Source organism: Dreissena polymorpha, chromosome 11 (assembly GCF_020536995.1).
Source record: "Dreissena polymorpha isolate Duluth1 chromosome 11, UMN_Dpol_1.0, whole genome shotgun sequence".
Taxonomy (NCBI): Eukaryota; Metazoa; Mollusca; class Bivalvia; order Myida; family Dreissenidae; genus Dreissena; species Dreissena polymorpha.
In genome coordinates, this window is record NC_068365.1 from 58,094,877 (window position 1) to 58,111,035 (window position 16,159).

Here is a 16,159-nt window from a genome sequence, read left to right on the forward strand (position 1 = left end):
TTCATGATCCTAGGCATAAGCGTTTTTGAGTTATCATCCGGAAACCATTTTACTATTTCGGGTCATCGTGACCCTTGACCTTTGACCTAGTGACCTGAAAATCAATAGGGGTCATCTGCGAGTCATGATCAATGTACCTATGAAGTTTCATGATCCTTGGCATAAGCGCTCTTGAGTTATCATCAAGAAACCATCTGGTGGACGGACCGACATGAGCAAAACAATATTCCCCCTCTTCTTCGAAGGGGGGGGGGGGGGGGCATAATGAGAAAACTGCCCCCCTCCCAGCAGCCATGTTATTCAATTGACATGACCGGAACCATTTTTGAACTCAACTCTCGTATCAAGGAAACAAATGTTCTGAGCAAATTTCATGAAAATTGGGCCAAAAATGTGACTTCTACTGTGTTCACATGTTTTCACTATATACATATAGAGAAAAATGCCCCGCCCACTGGCGGCCATGTTTTTTCACCGATCCCGGCCATTTTCAAACTCGTCCGAGGTATCAATAAAACCAATGTTTTGACCAACTTTCATGATGATTGGGCAAAAATTGTGACTTCTAGAGTGTTTACAAGGTTTCTCTATAGCCAAATAGGGAAAACTGCCACTATATACAGTACAGCCAAAGCGGAACAAGCGTATTTCGCGATCCGCGACGGCAAGGCAAAAAGAGTCGATGCCGCGTCAGTCGTTGAAGCCGCGTCAGTATGCGGCGGCAAGTCGCATTTCGCCGCGAAACTTCGCATCTGTCCGCCGAGGCATGCCGCGATCCGCCACACGATGCCGAGATGATGTGCATCATGAAATAAAAAATCTTTTTAAAATTATTAGTTACATGTTGTTAACAAATTTTGAAAGAACAATTATAATAATAATTAAAATCATAATAAATTTATTGTGCGCGGATTTAATTAGCATATACATGTAAGCATAGTTAATGTGTCTGGCCAATTAAGTTTGTTTTCCGCCCGTAGTGTATGTATTTCACACATAAACAAGGTCACGTAATTATGTTATCGCACATACATGTAGTCAAGGCTCCAGCATATGGTGGATTTATAAATTAATTGCATGTTGATTTTGCTATTATATTTAAGCTGAGAAAATTAGCAGTTTGAAGCCACAATTAATTTATAAATCCACCATATGCTGGAGCCTTGACGACTTGTATGTGCGAAAACATAATTAAGTGACCTTGTTGATGTGTGAAATACATACAATACGGGCGGGAAACAAACTTAATTGGCCAGACACATTAACTATGCGTACATGTATATGCTAATACAATCCGCGCACAATAAATTTATTATGATTTTAATTATCATTATAATTGTTCTTTCAAAATTTGTTAACTACATGTAATTAATAATTTAAAAAAGACTTTTTATTTCATGATGCACATCGACTCGGCATCATGACGCGGATCGCGGCATGCCGCAGCGGACAGATGCGAAGTTTCGCATACTGACGCGGCTTCAACGACTGACGCAGCATCGACTCATTTCGCCTTGCCCCGGCGGATCGTGAAATACGTTTGTTTTGATTTGGCTGTACTGTATAGAGAAAAATGCCCCGCCCACTGGCAGCGCCCTCACACTACTTTGGGGGAAGGGGTCCGCAGCCCTTAGGAGAAATTTCGCGGCGTTTCCCTTTATGCAGGATTTTTTTTACTTACTCTCTCATTCTTACATTTGTACATGTTTGCACTATATTCATTGCATTTTTCATAATTTAGTATGTTTGAAAAGATTAAATTGAAATAGAATTGAGATATAATAATCATGAGACACATCGTTCTATAAAAAAAAAAAAAAAAAATTTTAGGGGGAATTTTTCCCCTCAAAAGGGAAAAAAAGTATACTTTTTAGGTGGGGGACTGCTGCCGAATTGCGGCGGCAGATTTAATAGATTGAGGGCCCTGACTGGTGGCCATGTTTTTTCACCGATCTTGACAATTTGTGAATTCGTCCGAGACATCAATTGAACCAATGTTTTGACCAACTTTCATGATGATTGGGCAAAAATTGTGACTTCTAGAGTATTTACACAGTTTCTCTATAGCCAAATAAGGAAAACTGCCCCGCCCACTGGTGGCCATGTTTTTCAATGGATCGAAACCACTTTAGAACTCAACCAAGATATCATTAAGACAAACATTTTGACAAAATAAAATGAAGATTGGGCATGAAATGTGACTTCTACAGTGTTTACAAGGTTTTTCTTTTTTTTGACCTAGTGACCTAGTTTTTGACCAGGCACAATTCCAGTTGAACTTGGCCGAGATTTCATTGGGACGAAGCTTCTGACCAAGTTTCATAAAGATGGGACAAGAAATGTGGCCTCTAGAGTGTTTACGAGCAAATGTTTATGGACGGACGGACATACGACGGACAAAGACCGGTCACAAAAGCTCACCTGAGCAATCAGGTGAGTTAATAAAAAAAGCAAAAAAAAAAAATTTTTATGGGGGGGGGGGGGGGGGGTTGAGAGGGGGTATAATGTGGGGTGTGGTCATGTATTAGACGATCTCTCAAAAATGAAAAAAAAGGAAAAAAAAATTTTTTTTGGGGGGGGTAGGGGGTAGGTAAGAGGAGGGGGTAATTTTTAGATGATGTTTAAAAAAAATGGGGGGGAGGTGGGGGGGGGGGGGGTAGGGATTCTGGGTAGGGGCGTGGGGTATTGTTTGGGTGGAATCCATTGTGGTATTCAGGTAAGTGTTGTTATGTCAAAGTAATAATAAAATTTGATAATAAATAAAGAAGTTATGGCAATTTTAAGCAAAATGTTCAATTATCTAAGTGTAAAAGGGGCCATAATAAATAAAAAATGCTTGATAGAGTGTTCTGCTCTTGTTTATAGGTTGGGGTCAAGTTGGTAAACAAGTATGCAACATATAAAAGCAATATGTCAAAGGATATAGGAAATATTTGGGGAAGTAAGCAAACTTTAACATAGATTTATCAATAATATGCATATTCTAAGTATAAAAGGGGCCATAATTATGACAAAATGCTTGATAGAGTTGTCTGCTCTTGTTAATAGGTTGGGGTCATTTTGGTAAACAAGTATGCAAAATAAGAAAACAATATTTCAAGGGACAATGAAAATATTTGGGGTAGTACAAGAACTTTAACATTTTCACGCTAACGCTTACGGAAACGCCAACGCCGGGGTGAGTAGGATAGCTCCACTATATATATTTCCAGTGGTTTTTTTCACCTACAGGGGAATGGTGGCGGGGCCCGTCCAAAGGGGAAAAACGCATCATTTTTTAGGAAAAGGGGAAAATTAAGAAGTCATTCTTTTATATGTAATGATATTTATTATATGAATACACATGTATGTATGAATGTAATATTCACAGCTGAATGTCTCTGTTCTTTTTCTTAAATATATATCAATGATTTGTTCAACATTAGTTTCAGTCAGTTCAGCCGTCATGCACAGTATCAGTTTTCCAAGCCAATGAGAGTCTAATTCGAATTTTTTTCATCAATAAAATGGCAAATGTGAACATTTTTTATCAATAAAATGGGCCAAATTGGAATGTTTTTATCAACAAATATTGACACAATATAGATACATCAGGCCTTTTCTTGGTCATTTTGGAAAAAAAATTAATTCATGAAGTCCACTGATTTGGGAAAACCTAATTTAATATAACTCTTTATAATAATAAAAAATCATATTAATTATTGTTATATACCTTGGTAGTTGTTTATAAAATGAATTCGAGATATATCTATCATGAGGCAGATGTTTCAATTAAAAAAAAATAAAAAAATGGCGCGGCAGAGGCCGACGCGTATCCCCACGCCGAATGTTTGACCTAGGTGTGCCCCAGGGTTGGTAATGGGGCCATGCATAGCTGAGATTGACCGTATTGTCATAAGAGAAGTTCATCATCAATTAGAAGTGAATTGGTGTAGAAATGAAGAAGTTATAGTAAAAGGCAATTTTGGGTGGGTGTGACATATGTGGGCAGGGCGCCCCAGGGTTGGTAATTGTGCCATGCATAGTTGAGATTGACCGTATTGTCATAAGAGAAGTTCAGTATCAATTTGAAGTGAATCGGTGTAGAAATGAAGAAATTATAGTAAAAGGCAATTTTGGGCGGGTGTGGTCTATGTGGGCGGGGCCCCAGGGTTGGTAATGGGGCCATGCATAGTTGAGATTGACCGTATTGTCATAAGAGAGGTTCAGTATCAATTTGAAGTGAATCGGTGTAGAAATGAAGAAATTATAGTAAAAGGCAATTTTGGGTGGGTGTGGTCTATGTGGGCGGGGCGCCCCAGGGTTGGTAATGGGGCCATGCATAGTTGAGATTGACTGTATTGTCATAAGAGAAGTTCAATATCAATTTGAAGTGAATCGGTGTAGAAATGAAGAAATTATAGTAAAGGCAATTTTGGGTGGGTGTGGTCTATGTGGGCGGGGCCCCAGGGTTGGTTATGGGGCCATGCATAGTTGAGATTGACCCTAATGTCATAAGAGAAGTTCAGTATCAATTTGAAGTGAATCCGTGTAGAAATGAAAAAATTATAGTAAATGGAATTTTTTGGTGGGTGTGGCCTATGTGGGCGGGCGCCCCAGGGTTGGGATTGGGGCCATGCATAGTTGAGATTGACCCTAATGTCATAACAAAAGTTCAGTATCAATTTGAAGTGAATCCGTGTAGAAATGAAAAAATTATAGTAAATGGAAATTTTTGGTGGGTGTGGCCTATGTGGGCGGGCGCCCCAGGGTTGGGAATGGGGCCATGCATGGTTGAGATTGACCGTATTGTCATAAGAGAGGTCCAGTATCAATTTGAAGTGAATCGGTGTAGAAATAAAGAAGTAAATGTAAAATAACCTAAAAAAATGAGTGATAATTTCTGACGCGGCCCCACCCCAACCGCTATAACTTTTGACCCAGGGGTCAGATCAAAATTCCAAATAGTGCAGGGTCGCACATATGCTCATAGCTACCATGTGTGTAAGTTTCAAGGTTCTAGTGCTTTTAGTGTAGGAGGAGATAGTGGCCAGGACGGACGGACAGACAGACGGACGGACGGCGGAGATAACCACAATATCCCCACCTTTTTTTCAAAAAGCGTGGGGATAAAAAAATTTTTTTTTTCTTTTGGAGGGGATTTTTTCAAATAAATTGGGGGAAAATATATACTATTTTTGGAGGGGAAATGGGCCGAATATGGGCCCTGAAATTGCCATAAAAAACACACTGATTTCATATATAATAGTCGAGCAAAAAATGTGACATTGAGTGTTCTTAGCCTCATAAGAAAAACTTTCTCATAAAGGTCATGTTTTTCAAGAGACAGGAACCATATCTCACTCCTTTGAGAATGTTGTGCTCTGGTAAGCATTTATCATTCAAGGCTGACTTTGGTATAAAACAATTTCAATAAAGAAAACAATAACATGTTCATTTTGTATGGTTGGTTGTGTGTGCGTTAGAACATAAACAACAAGTTCCTCGCATTTTGACATCATTAATTGTATGAGAAAGAAACAATTCTAAAGTAAATAATGTTCACTGCAAAACTAGTAAAGAAAACTTTCCCGATAGTTTAAGATCTTACAAAATTTTGACACATTAACCTTGTAAGATTGACAATTACCTTTTAATGTGGCTTTTTTCAGGACCTTCATGGCAAACAATGTACCAGTATCTTTTCCAGATATCTTCCGTACCAAGAAAACCTGTAAATAATTTGACCAAAATTGCATGTCTTGTGTACCTAATTCCCAACAGGTCAGATACACAGGGTAACACAATACCACAAAACATTAAGCAAAACATATTTTTCAAATTATTAAAGAATATACAGCTATAATATTTTACCAATTTCAAATACTTTTAATTTTATTTTTTCTGTATTTTACAATGGAATTTTACAAACAATTTTTGTGAAAAACACACTTTCAACAGGGGAAAAAGCCATTTTTTTATTTAAAAAAAAAATGAACAAAAATATTCCCTGATATGGCATATTGTACTAAAATATTGAAGCTGTGCTTAAATTTATATTTTTTTTAGTTTAAACACTACAGTCTTGCAAATTTACTTACTGATGTTAAGTACCCCTATAAACAAACAGAAATACTGCCAATAGTATTAAGTAAATTAGCATTAATAGTGAGTAAAGTAAGCAAAAAAATTAATACTAACCTTGCCAAATGATCCCTGCCCAAGAACCTTCAGCAGTTCAAAATGGGAAGGGTCCACTCGCTCCCCTTCTTTGCCTTGTAATGTGTCGCTCCCGATCTCAATCTCTTTGTCCATCTCATCTTCATTCTTTCAAAACATATGCCAGAATATTACCAAAACAGTTATAACCCGGGACAACACATCTTTTTGATCCCTTATCAAACACTGTAAGATTTGGTAAAAATACAGTATTGATTGCAAATGAACCCTATAGAAATTTACTTTTAAATGTTTAAGGTAAGATATTCAAGTTGTTGAAGAATTCACCATTGTAAAATATATTTTTGATAACCATATTACTGTGTGCATCAAATTATCATTTTTCACGCTTAACACAGATGTCAGCAAGAACACAAGAGTATTAACTATTGCAGTTTTTATAAATTTTTTACAACATTATGAATTTCCCACAGCTACAATGTCTGACAATAGCTTAACATAACCACATATTAAAATAGTCACTAACCGTATTTGATACCATAGCTTGCATTGAAATATAATGATTTTTGAAACTGTTTGACTATCAGTTAAATACAATAACATGTATTGACTTAATCAATATTTTCTGTAACAGCTTACTTGTGCATCCAGTATACAAAATTATTGTTGCAGTCATAAAAAGAAAATAATAGGAATTTTGTATTGCTATGTTGTTTTTATTTTATTTTTATATTTGTTTTTTTTTCATCAGTAACTGATCTTTCCTGTTGCATTTATCAACATTTCTAATGAGTGATCATAAGTTCACATACCTGATCATCAACCGCCATGTCTTCTTGGAAAGCCTACAGAAAGGTGAAAAATAACATTAAAGGGGCATTTTACAACATTTATTTGCATTTATAATGTGACAGGGCTGGACAATTGACGTTGTTTTTAAATAGTTGAAGGTAACCTTTTGTAACCTTTTTAAATAGCCTTTACTGTGAGGTGTGTTTTTATCTGCACGCGCCAAATTCTCATTTGTGCGAAATTGTTGGTTGAGGACAGTCGAGTTGACAGTTGACGGCAGTTGATGAATTATTACATCTAACATCACATTCGGAGAGAAGTTGGGAGAGCGGTTTATGAGAGAAGTCAAATCCACAATTTGACTTAAATCCATCGTCTTACTCCAACATCTTGTATTTCAAGTCTGGACGTCTTCATTGAATTCGTCATCTCTATATGTTATAGAACGTTAATAAACTTAATATTTAAAGTTCGCTGTCTTACTATTAAAGTTTACACAAAATAGAACCCAAATACCCAAGAAATTACAATAATATGCTGTAATCAGTCTTTTTTTCCCTTCTTTGGACAGGTCCATTAAACGGACCCGTTCCCAATGACCTACGGACTCGTTCCCAAAATGAACCGGACCCGTCCCAATTTCCGAAAAAATTCAAAAATTCCCAATCAAAATCGAGTAAACAATCCCCGAAAACACCAACTTGAAGTATTTCAAGACCGCTTTAACTTGTGGCCTATTTGACTTCTAAATCATTGACTGGTTTTAACATTTAACATAACATTAGTACATTAAATACATGTATGTTATTGCGAAATATAAACCAGTCTGAATTTGTTCACGCTTCCGGCAATATTCACCATGAGTCACAATAGTAAGTATTACAGAAAGAAATTAAAGCCTAGTTAGTCAAAAGCAAATTGTTCAGCGATTTAGCTTTGTTAAAAGTTTGGCGTCTGTTTCATCCACCCATTCCTCTCAGTTCACTGCAACAAAAATTGTCGAAGATGACAGTAGCCAAATGCAGTTTAACGAAAAATAGACTCAGACAAGGCACCAGGGCCCTCTCTACACTTTGGGGGATTGGGGCCGGGGTCCTTAGAGGGGGGAATTTCGCGTCATTTTGGGCGTAAAGGGGAATTTTAGAAGATCTTTTCACCAACCATTCAACACCTAAAATAGCTATATTTTAATGTGATTTACATAAATATACATCAGGAAATAATCAACATGTGCGCCCTGCGTCTATGACACACAAATATCGAAAAAGACGCATAGTTTTGAAATATGTGCGTCCACACAGACGCATTGCTGAATCGAATCAGTTAATGCATACGCGAATGACGATAAGTACAAACTATCTTGGGTATGAGTCAAAAGTGTAGCGATGAACGCTGAGTTTAACCGAATGAGGCTTGAAGACTGCAACAGGTCTTTTGATCTGCTCTAGTCAAGCTGCTGCCGTATAATACGAACCAATTAGAATCAACCTTTTAAATAGAGTGTGTTTTGATATTTTCTAGAGTCCCCGGATGAAAACCTGCTTGAACTTTTTGTTAATTAGTCATAAATAATACAGAAAAAAGGCCTCTGAAATAAGGTGTTGAAACTAAATCCAAAACAAACAACTCTTAACTTTAATAACGGTAGGTCAACAGCTCGCAATTCGGATGTTTACAATAATATTATCAAGCTCGCAATTCGGATGTTAACAATAATATTATCATCGATTTGAATCAAGTTGAAATGTTGTAACAGTCGGGTTACATTCATGTAACAGATAATGTTATAGCCTATGTGAAGGCAAACAAGATAGTGACAACCCTGAATTTGTTTTTTTGGTTTCTACATGTTTTTGAGATTATTAAAAGTTTAATGCAAAATATAGTCAGGGCCCTCACACTACTTTGGGGGAAGGGGTCCACAGCCCTTTGAAGGGGGAATTTTCGCGGCGTTTCCTTTTTGGGGGATTTTTTACTTACTCTCTCATTATTTCATTTGTACATGTTTGCACTATATTCATTGCATTTTTCATAATTTAGTATGTTTAAAAAGATTAAATTGAAAAAGAATTGAGATATTATAATCATGAGACACATCTTTCTATTAAAAAAAAACACCTTTTTTTCTTTTTTAGGGGGACTTTTTACCCCCAAAAGGGGAAAAAAGTATACTTTTCAGGTGGGGGACTGCAGCCGAAATTCGGCTGCAGATTTGATAGATTGAGGGCCCTGATAGTTATTGAGCTAGTGTGATTTAGACTAATTTTCTTCACTACTTGGTATCTTTCTAAATTTGGGACACATTCTTTTTCAAGGTGGACTCATTAATTTTGGCCTGGGACTCATTGGTCTAAAATCTGCGAGTTCAGGGACCAATAGATAGTAAATTCTAGATTATTCCCTGATACATTTAATCAAAGGTTAGTAACACGATACCAGCTGGCAACATAGGTATAAAGTAAAAAAAAAAAAATCTTGGAGGGGGAATTTTTAGCTGAAATAGGGGAAAAAAGTATATATTTTCATGGGGGAAGCCGCCGATATTCGGCTGTAAAAAGTGCCAAACGAGGGCCCTGGGCACACTTAGGGCTCTGATAAGGCTATGCAGCCTGGGGGTGTCTGGACTCTCATCAGCCCAGAAAGACGCCATTCTTGATATATTTAAAGCAGAAATAAAAACAGAGAACTCAGTCTGTAACAATCTGTGTTCCAATAGCATGCTGTTGTTTGTGCAGGACTGTGAATAAAACTTTATGTTGCTTACCTGTGTCATTTAAAGCTGACAAAAGTTAAACAAAGTCATTAACATAACATTCTTCAGTTGGTACAATTCACAACTTGATTTTTCCAAATTGGAAGATTTCGCAGACTCATTTTTTCCCCAATTTTGTGATTTCACGACGTGAAAAAATCCCAATGGCATTGGTTCTGGACCTGTTCCCAATTGGGTGAAAAAATCACTGTGAAAGATGTTATTTCCTGTAACCAAATTGGATTAAAGCATCAAGTCGTAATTAAGAAATATCATTCCACCATACAAGCTTATGGTTTTTCCCCAAAGATGTAAGGTTATTTAACGACCAACATGAAAAGTGAGTCAAAATGTCACCTTAAACAATTATTGCTTTTATATAAAAAAAACATTTGAGCAACAAAAAAAATGGTGGACCCAGAGTGTGTCCCACAACTCATCCTTATGACCTCACTGAACTCACAAATTTTGGTAGAATTTTAATGGGACCTTTTCAAGTTTTGGTAAATTGACCAGATTGATAAAAAATGTTAAAGATTTGCAAATTGTGCTATAGTTATGATATTTTCGAGGGTGTAATAGTGAACATTTACCATGCTCTAAAATATCAATTATAATCATCTTTTGATGATATAAAAACCTGAAAGTTATAAAGCATTAAAATTGCTTAAATAAAGTATAAAATACAACACTCCATGTATGACCGAGTGGTTTGAGTGCTAAACTTTTATTCAAAGGGTCAGTGGTTCGAGCCCAGTTTAGACTTACTTTATTTTCTTTCTTTAATTTTATCGTAGCTTTTAACTTGAGCTATTTAGTTCCAATGTTAATATTTATGAATTTTAAGCATTCAATGATATTTTAATATATGCTAAAATCTGGGAAAAGGTCCCTTTAAATGATAGGAGCTGGAGTAGCTGGAAGAACCCCCCCCCCATCCAGCATAGCACCTATCCCAAACTCCCAAGCAACTGTTATATTGCTTAGACGCAGGCTTCTTTGAAAATATAATTGGCCAGTCTTCGAAATTAGCACACGCCCGATCGCCCGTGGCGAGTAAAATTACTGCCGGGCACATACAAAAATTCACGTTTGTGGCCCGCCGGGCATGTAAATTATTGAAGCCAATTGACAGTTTATAAAAAAAATCGTAAGCGGTTCTTGATATTTGCAGATCTATTTTTCAATTTTGCCAACACACACCTTGCCGTAAGTTGTAAAACAATGTAATTCGATTGGTTTAACAACACACACCTGCTTGCACACGTCATCGTTATTGTTTTTGACCGATGCAGTTCGGTCACATTCGGTTCTTATCAACGGTTTCTCTAGACATTAATCGAGAAGATGCTTTTTGAATCGATCATTTCAATCAAGTAATACGCTTCAGGGGACAAAAATATTTCTAAACTGCACTCGTCCTGCAGGACAAGTGCATTAAAATTTTCACTCGTCCTGCAAACACATGCACTTGTCCTTAAAATATGGGTGAAATGAAGATTGCAAAGGGCTGATATGACTAATAAAGTTTCTTGTATCACTGCTAAATTGCTGCTTACTCAGTTGTTCATGCCAGCTGATCACAAAATAAATGTTAAGCAGTGAAATAAATTACTTTATTTATGAGGAACACACAATAAATAATTGAAGACAATTTTGTGTTTGCCGTTTTTCTAATACTCCCGTGCTTTCTGTTTCGGACGTTTGAACATCGCTACCGCCAACTTTAAAGAACGCTCGTATGTCAGACATTTTTCTGACGAAATTCAGACTGGTTTGAAACCGTAGATTCTACTTCGCGTTTAAATAATTCTTTAAAAATCAATACTTACAGTGAATGCATAGGTTGGTTCCCTGTCACCATGGACGCGCAAAGTTTACACCAAAAAGCCAATATTTACTGGGGACACAGTCTCGCATAACAACGTGCACCTGCTGTATGAAATTTACAATTACAATTTCCGGTTCATTCGCGATCTACTTTCGGAATAGATATGATTTAAGAAAATGATTTTATTTAATGAAAACAAGTCTTACTCGTCAGAAAATACATATTTTAACATCAGCTTTTTTCACTCGTCCTGTAGGACGAGAGCTTTAGGGAAATTCACTCGTCCTTTCGAGATTTTACTCGTCAATACGAGCGGACGAGTGGTATTTTTGTCCCCTGCGCTTCCGTTTTTGTCAATGTGAACAAATGTCGTTGTCGACATAGAGGCAGTATCTTAGGTATGTTGATGGGTCTAAGCCCGATAAAGCACTTCCAAAAAAGAAAATTGACAATGATTTAGAGAAAAAGGAAGCCAAGAAATGGTACGATGACACCAGAGAACGCTCTTTTCAAGAGCACTGGTGTAACGATCGACCGTCTTAATTCTAGTGATTGATTAGCTGTAATTGTATTCACTACTATTGAAACAAATGTTCTGCTTTACTATGTGTAGCATGTAAGTGTTAAAATGTTGTGATTTGTTATAATTTGGGTTAAAAAAGTTTGGGCATGTAAAAAATATGTTGGGCATGTAAAAATTCTTAAGTAACTGGCCCGACTGGCATGTAACTTTTCGAAGCTAATTTCGAAGACTGATTGGCTACTCAATTTTTCTGGAGAACACTGATACTTTTGGGAAGAGGTACTGAACCCAGGTCGACTATGGGAGAAGCAAATGTACCAACCTCTAGGCTGAATCAATAATCATTTTAATGAGAATGTCAAAAGACAAGTCAGTGTTTACACAACTGGTAAGTCATCACAACACTTGCAAATCATGATACAATTTAGTTAACTCATTCATGAGGCAAATAAACGAAAGAGATGAAACCATTCTCAACGCAAATTTATGATATAAAGTTATTGACCATAGCCTATCGCTCATTTTATTCCAACTAATAGTAATAGAGTAAAAAACTATGGATGTCATTTCTTAGTTTACTCCACCTCATCATTGTTGGATACGTCCATGGGCTTCCATGGGTCCGCTAATTGTGCCAACGGCATTTCTGATCGTATTGTGTACCACTGACGAGGAGTGTTATCTGATAAAAGTTATGAAATCCGGCGTTGTATGCCAAACCCTAAATCGAAGTGTTTTTCATTCGCAAAATGGCGATGCCCTCAGAACGAGGCAAAATAAACTTCCGGTTTACATAAATTTTTAACGCGGGAGATTCGAAATGATACTTGGTACTACCTGCACGACTTAAAGTTCGAGTTTCGTTATCGACCATTGATTTTTGGCGAAATTACGAGACTTAGACTTAGAAACTTCCTCTAGAATAATGTTTCGTCTGGTCTTTTCTCCTAAACCGTTTCAGATATTTACCTTATTTTCGGTGTTTGAGTCTATTATGTACCAGTCCCTTTATGTACCACTATCTGACAGACTGACCCTTTATGTACCATATATATAATATATAGAGATAAATAAAATATGGTTTCATATGAATGTGTGTTCATAATGAAATGTATTTTGTGACGTATTATTTATAAATTTAGACTAATATATTGCCATAGATTATATTTTATGCCAGCTTGTGTGTCTGTGACTATCTTAGTATAATTTATTAGCCCCAGTAGTAATAAATTATTCATATTCTTACCTTAAATTGAAGTAAATTATAAAAATCCATTTGTCACTATCTTATCCCGACTAAGTCTAACTAAAATGTTTGTATTTCCTATTGTATAATTGAAATGTGATACTTTGAAGAGAAGAGAGAATGACCTTCATTTTCAAACTGTAAAAATCAAATTAGATCAATACTTCCATATTTAATCATGTTTAGAGAATGACCTTAATTTTCAAACTGTGAACAATAAAAAAATTTCCTCCTTTAATCATGTTTACAAAAAATTAACTGGTGGTGTCTTCAAAGAATGTCTATTTGCGGTATAAATACAATGTAAAGTATAAGGTACCTATGTAATAATAAAATTATCACATTCATTTTCAAAGAAAAAATCAAAGGGAGGATAAAGAGAAAGTTTTCACGGGTTATCAAGTAATTAAGGTAAGTGTTGTTGCTCAATTGTTAAAGTGTGTATATATGCTGGTGATGTTCAATATGCAAAACCAGTAGCGGATCCGTGGTCTAGTAGATACACACTGGCTTCACAATCCAGAGATCGCTGGTTCGATCCCCCGCTGCACCTAACCTACTAACTCGTCTTTCGCATGAGATGTTAAACTGAGGTGCAGTGTACTAGGTGCTATACACCGGGCACTAAAAGACCCAGGGTCACCTCTGGAACGGGGTGTCTCCTTATCTTGCACTATCCCCCTTAACCAACTTACACATCTTTCTGGGGGCGATTGCCGTATGGGAGACCATGCCGGTGCACTCGATAAAAAATAATAAAGAAGAGCCTAAAGAAGTATGCAAAACCATACCAACATCATGGCAGACACTATTTTTTCTTGTATTGATTGTAGTACCAATGTCACTGACAATGATGAAGCAATTTCGTGTGATATTTGTGAGAGATGGCAGCACATGAGATGCAACACTGGTAAGCTAAGTTAAATTATAAAATAATTTTGTAGCCAAAAAAAGGGAAAAAACATAACTTATATTAATTATTACAAGGTCATTATTACTTTTTTTTTCGTTTTGTCACAGTGCTTACTGATTATACTGTAATTGAATTAAATAGTTGAACATTAAATGAATTCATTTTTATTTTCCTTTTCAGGTATTACCCTCAGACAGTTTCGCCGCATGGTGAGGCAGGAGGTTGCATTTCCCTGGTCTTGCAACCAGTGTTGGGAACATCCTGCTGCCGGACTTGACCATACCGCTGCAGACCAACCCGCTGCCGACGAACCCGCAGAACCCACTGCCGACAAACCAGCAGACCATGCAGTCAACGGGATTCAAGATAATGCTTTCAATGTCCAGGGAGACATAAGAGAGAGACCTCACATAGAGGATGGGTAAGTGTCATTCATCAGAAATCATCATTCTTCCTTACACATAAATATATGATTTGACTATAGCAAGCACAATTGACAAGGGAATTAAAATCTTTAAAAAAATATGTATTATTATTACTTTAATTATAAACATCTCATTAATGTTATATCATATATACTTTCAGGGAATTACCAGACCGACCACCCATTTGTATTTGTACTGTTTGACAATAAATGAAAAAAAACAAAAATGATTTGAATGATAAATGTGCTTCGCATTTCATGTGAGGAACTTAAGAAGTGTGACATGTACTATGTATATTCCCATGTGCTATTTCTATGTACTATGATGAATTTGTTTTTAAAAAAATGCTTGTATTTGTACTGTTTGACAATAAATCTAAAAAAAACAATAATGATTTGAAGGATAAATGTGATTTGCATTTCATGTGCTACTTCTATGTATATTTGTATTTTTACTGTTTGCCCCTAATCTAATAAAAAGTATTTCATTAAAAATGTTGTGAATTATAAATTTGTTTTTTTTGTATTTATTTTTGTATTAAAATTAATTTTTAATAACAATACAACTTTATGATTTTATGTAGAAAATGTGTTATGGGAATATGTGCTGGATTATGTTATTGTTACGTAAAATTAAATAAAAGTATTAAAGTAGAAATGCTGTTGTCAATTGGTGTAATTATATGAGAAATGTGTCACTTGTGAAGAAGGACCCATTTGGTGTGGGATGTTAACTCAAAACACATGACATTTCACACCTGGCATAGGTGAGGAATTTCGAGCTGTTGAGCACCAGACAGTATCATTCGTTTTCATTAGAGATACTATAACCATTGCATAAGGTTCATTTCATTTATTTTTGCTATTGGATATAAAACAATTTATGAATGTGAACAAAATTTCAATTCTAATTCTAATTGGGATTTTTTTTTAATTTTGTACATGTTATTTAGATTCATATTTTTGGTTCTTTACAATGGAAACAAAATAAGTAATGACTACTTCTGTGAACAATTTACAATTATAATTCACATTTTTTTATTTACTACATTTTTTTATTAAAATTTAGAATCAAATATTTGGTTCTTAACATTACCTCATGAATTAAAATAACAATAGATATAACATATAATCTAGCAATATTTTACTTAGTAAGAACCGAGTTACTAAGTTACTCAGTTTTATTTAACTTTTTTTCCAAATTGTTAAAACTTTTCTAATAGCAAGAAATAAATGATACAGTACAATCAATTGCAATGTTATAGTAGACAATATTTGATAAACTCAAATTTGACTCAATTAACACTTGTACAGATAAAGTGCGAGATTCGTTCCGGTCCATTTTTTCGAAGTTACGGGCCTTGGACTTGGACATGTTCTCTGAATAACAGTTTTCCGTACTTGGACCTGAATTTTGGTGTGTGAGTTTACCTACAGGACTTTCAAACCTTGTCCGTTGATTTTGACGAAGTTACGGGCCGTGGACTTTTATTTTATTTTCTTTATAATAACGTTTGGG

General features: G+C 35.9%; 2 protein-coding genes across 6 annotated transcripts in view; one reads left to right on the forward strand and one right to left on the reverse strand.

Annotated features, from left to right (window-relative positions):
* LOC127849592 (ribosomal protein S6 kinase alpha-1-like) overlaps positions 1-12,823 on the reverse strand; it is a 58,318-nt gene extending 45,495 nt beyond the window's left edge. For all 4 annotated transcript variants that reach the window (XR_008034941.1, XR_008034939.1, XM_052382315.1 and 1 more), the window contains exons 1-4: positions 12,642-12,823; positions 6,972-7,004; positions 6,181-6,306; positions 5,630-5,711 (exon numbers count right to left, since the gene is read on the reverse strand). Coding sequence is in view for 2 of the 4 variants with exons in the window: in XM_052382315.1 (XP_052238275.1) it covers positions 5,630-5,711; positions 6,181-6,306; positions 6,972-7,004; positions 12,642-12,701 (301 nt within the window). In the remaining 2 variants the exon portion in view is untranslated. The remainder of the gene's footprint in view (positions 1-5,629; positions 5,712-6,180; positions 6,307-6,971; positions 7,005-12,641) is intronic.
* A 54-nt stretch (positions 12,824-12,877) lies between these two features.
* On the forward strand, positions 12,878-14,982 carry LOC127849593 (uncharacterized). Of its 2 annotated transcripts, XR_008034942.1 has the most exons (3): positions 12,878-13,714; positions 14,137-14,213; positions 14,397-14,982. XR_008034942.1 is itself a non-coding variant. In XM_052382316.1 (2 exons), the coding sequence occupies exons 1-2, from the start codon at positions 14,081-14,083 to the stop codon at positions 14,639-14,641; spliced, it is 378 nt and encodes a 125-aa protein (XP_052238276.1). In that variant the 5' UTR covers positions 13,729-14,080; the 3' UTR covers positions 14,642-14,982. The 2 variants fall into 2 exon arrangements, 1 of the variants encoding a protein (XP_052238276.1); XM_052382316.1 differs by lacking the exon at positions 12,878-13,714 and having other exon boundaries at positions 13,729-14,213.
* Positions 14,983-16,159: the final 1,177 nt, after the last annotated feature.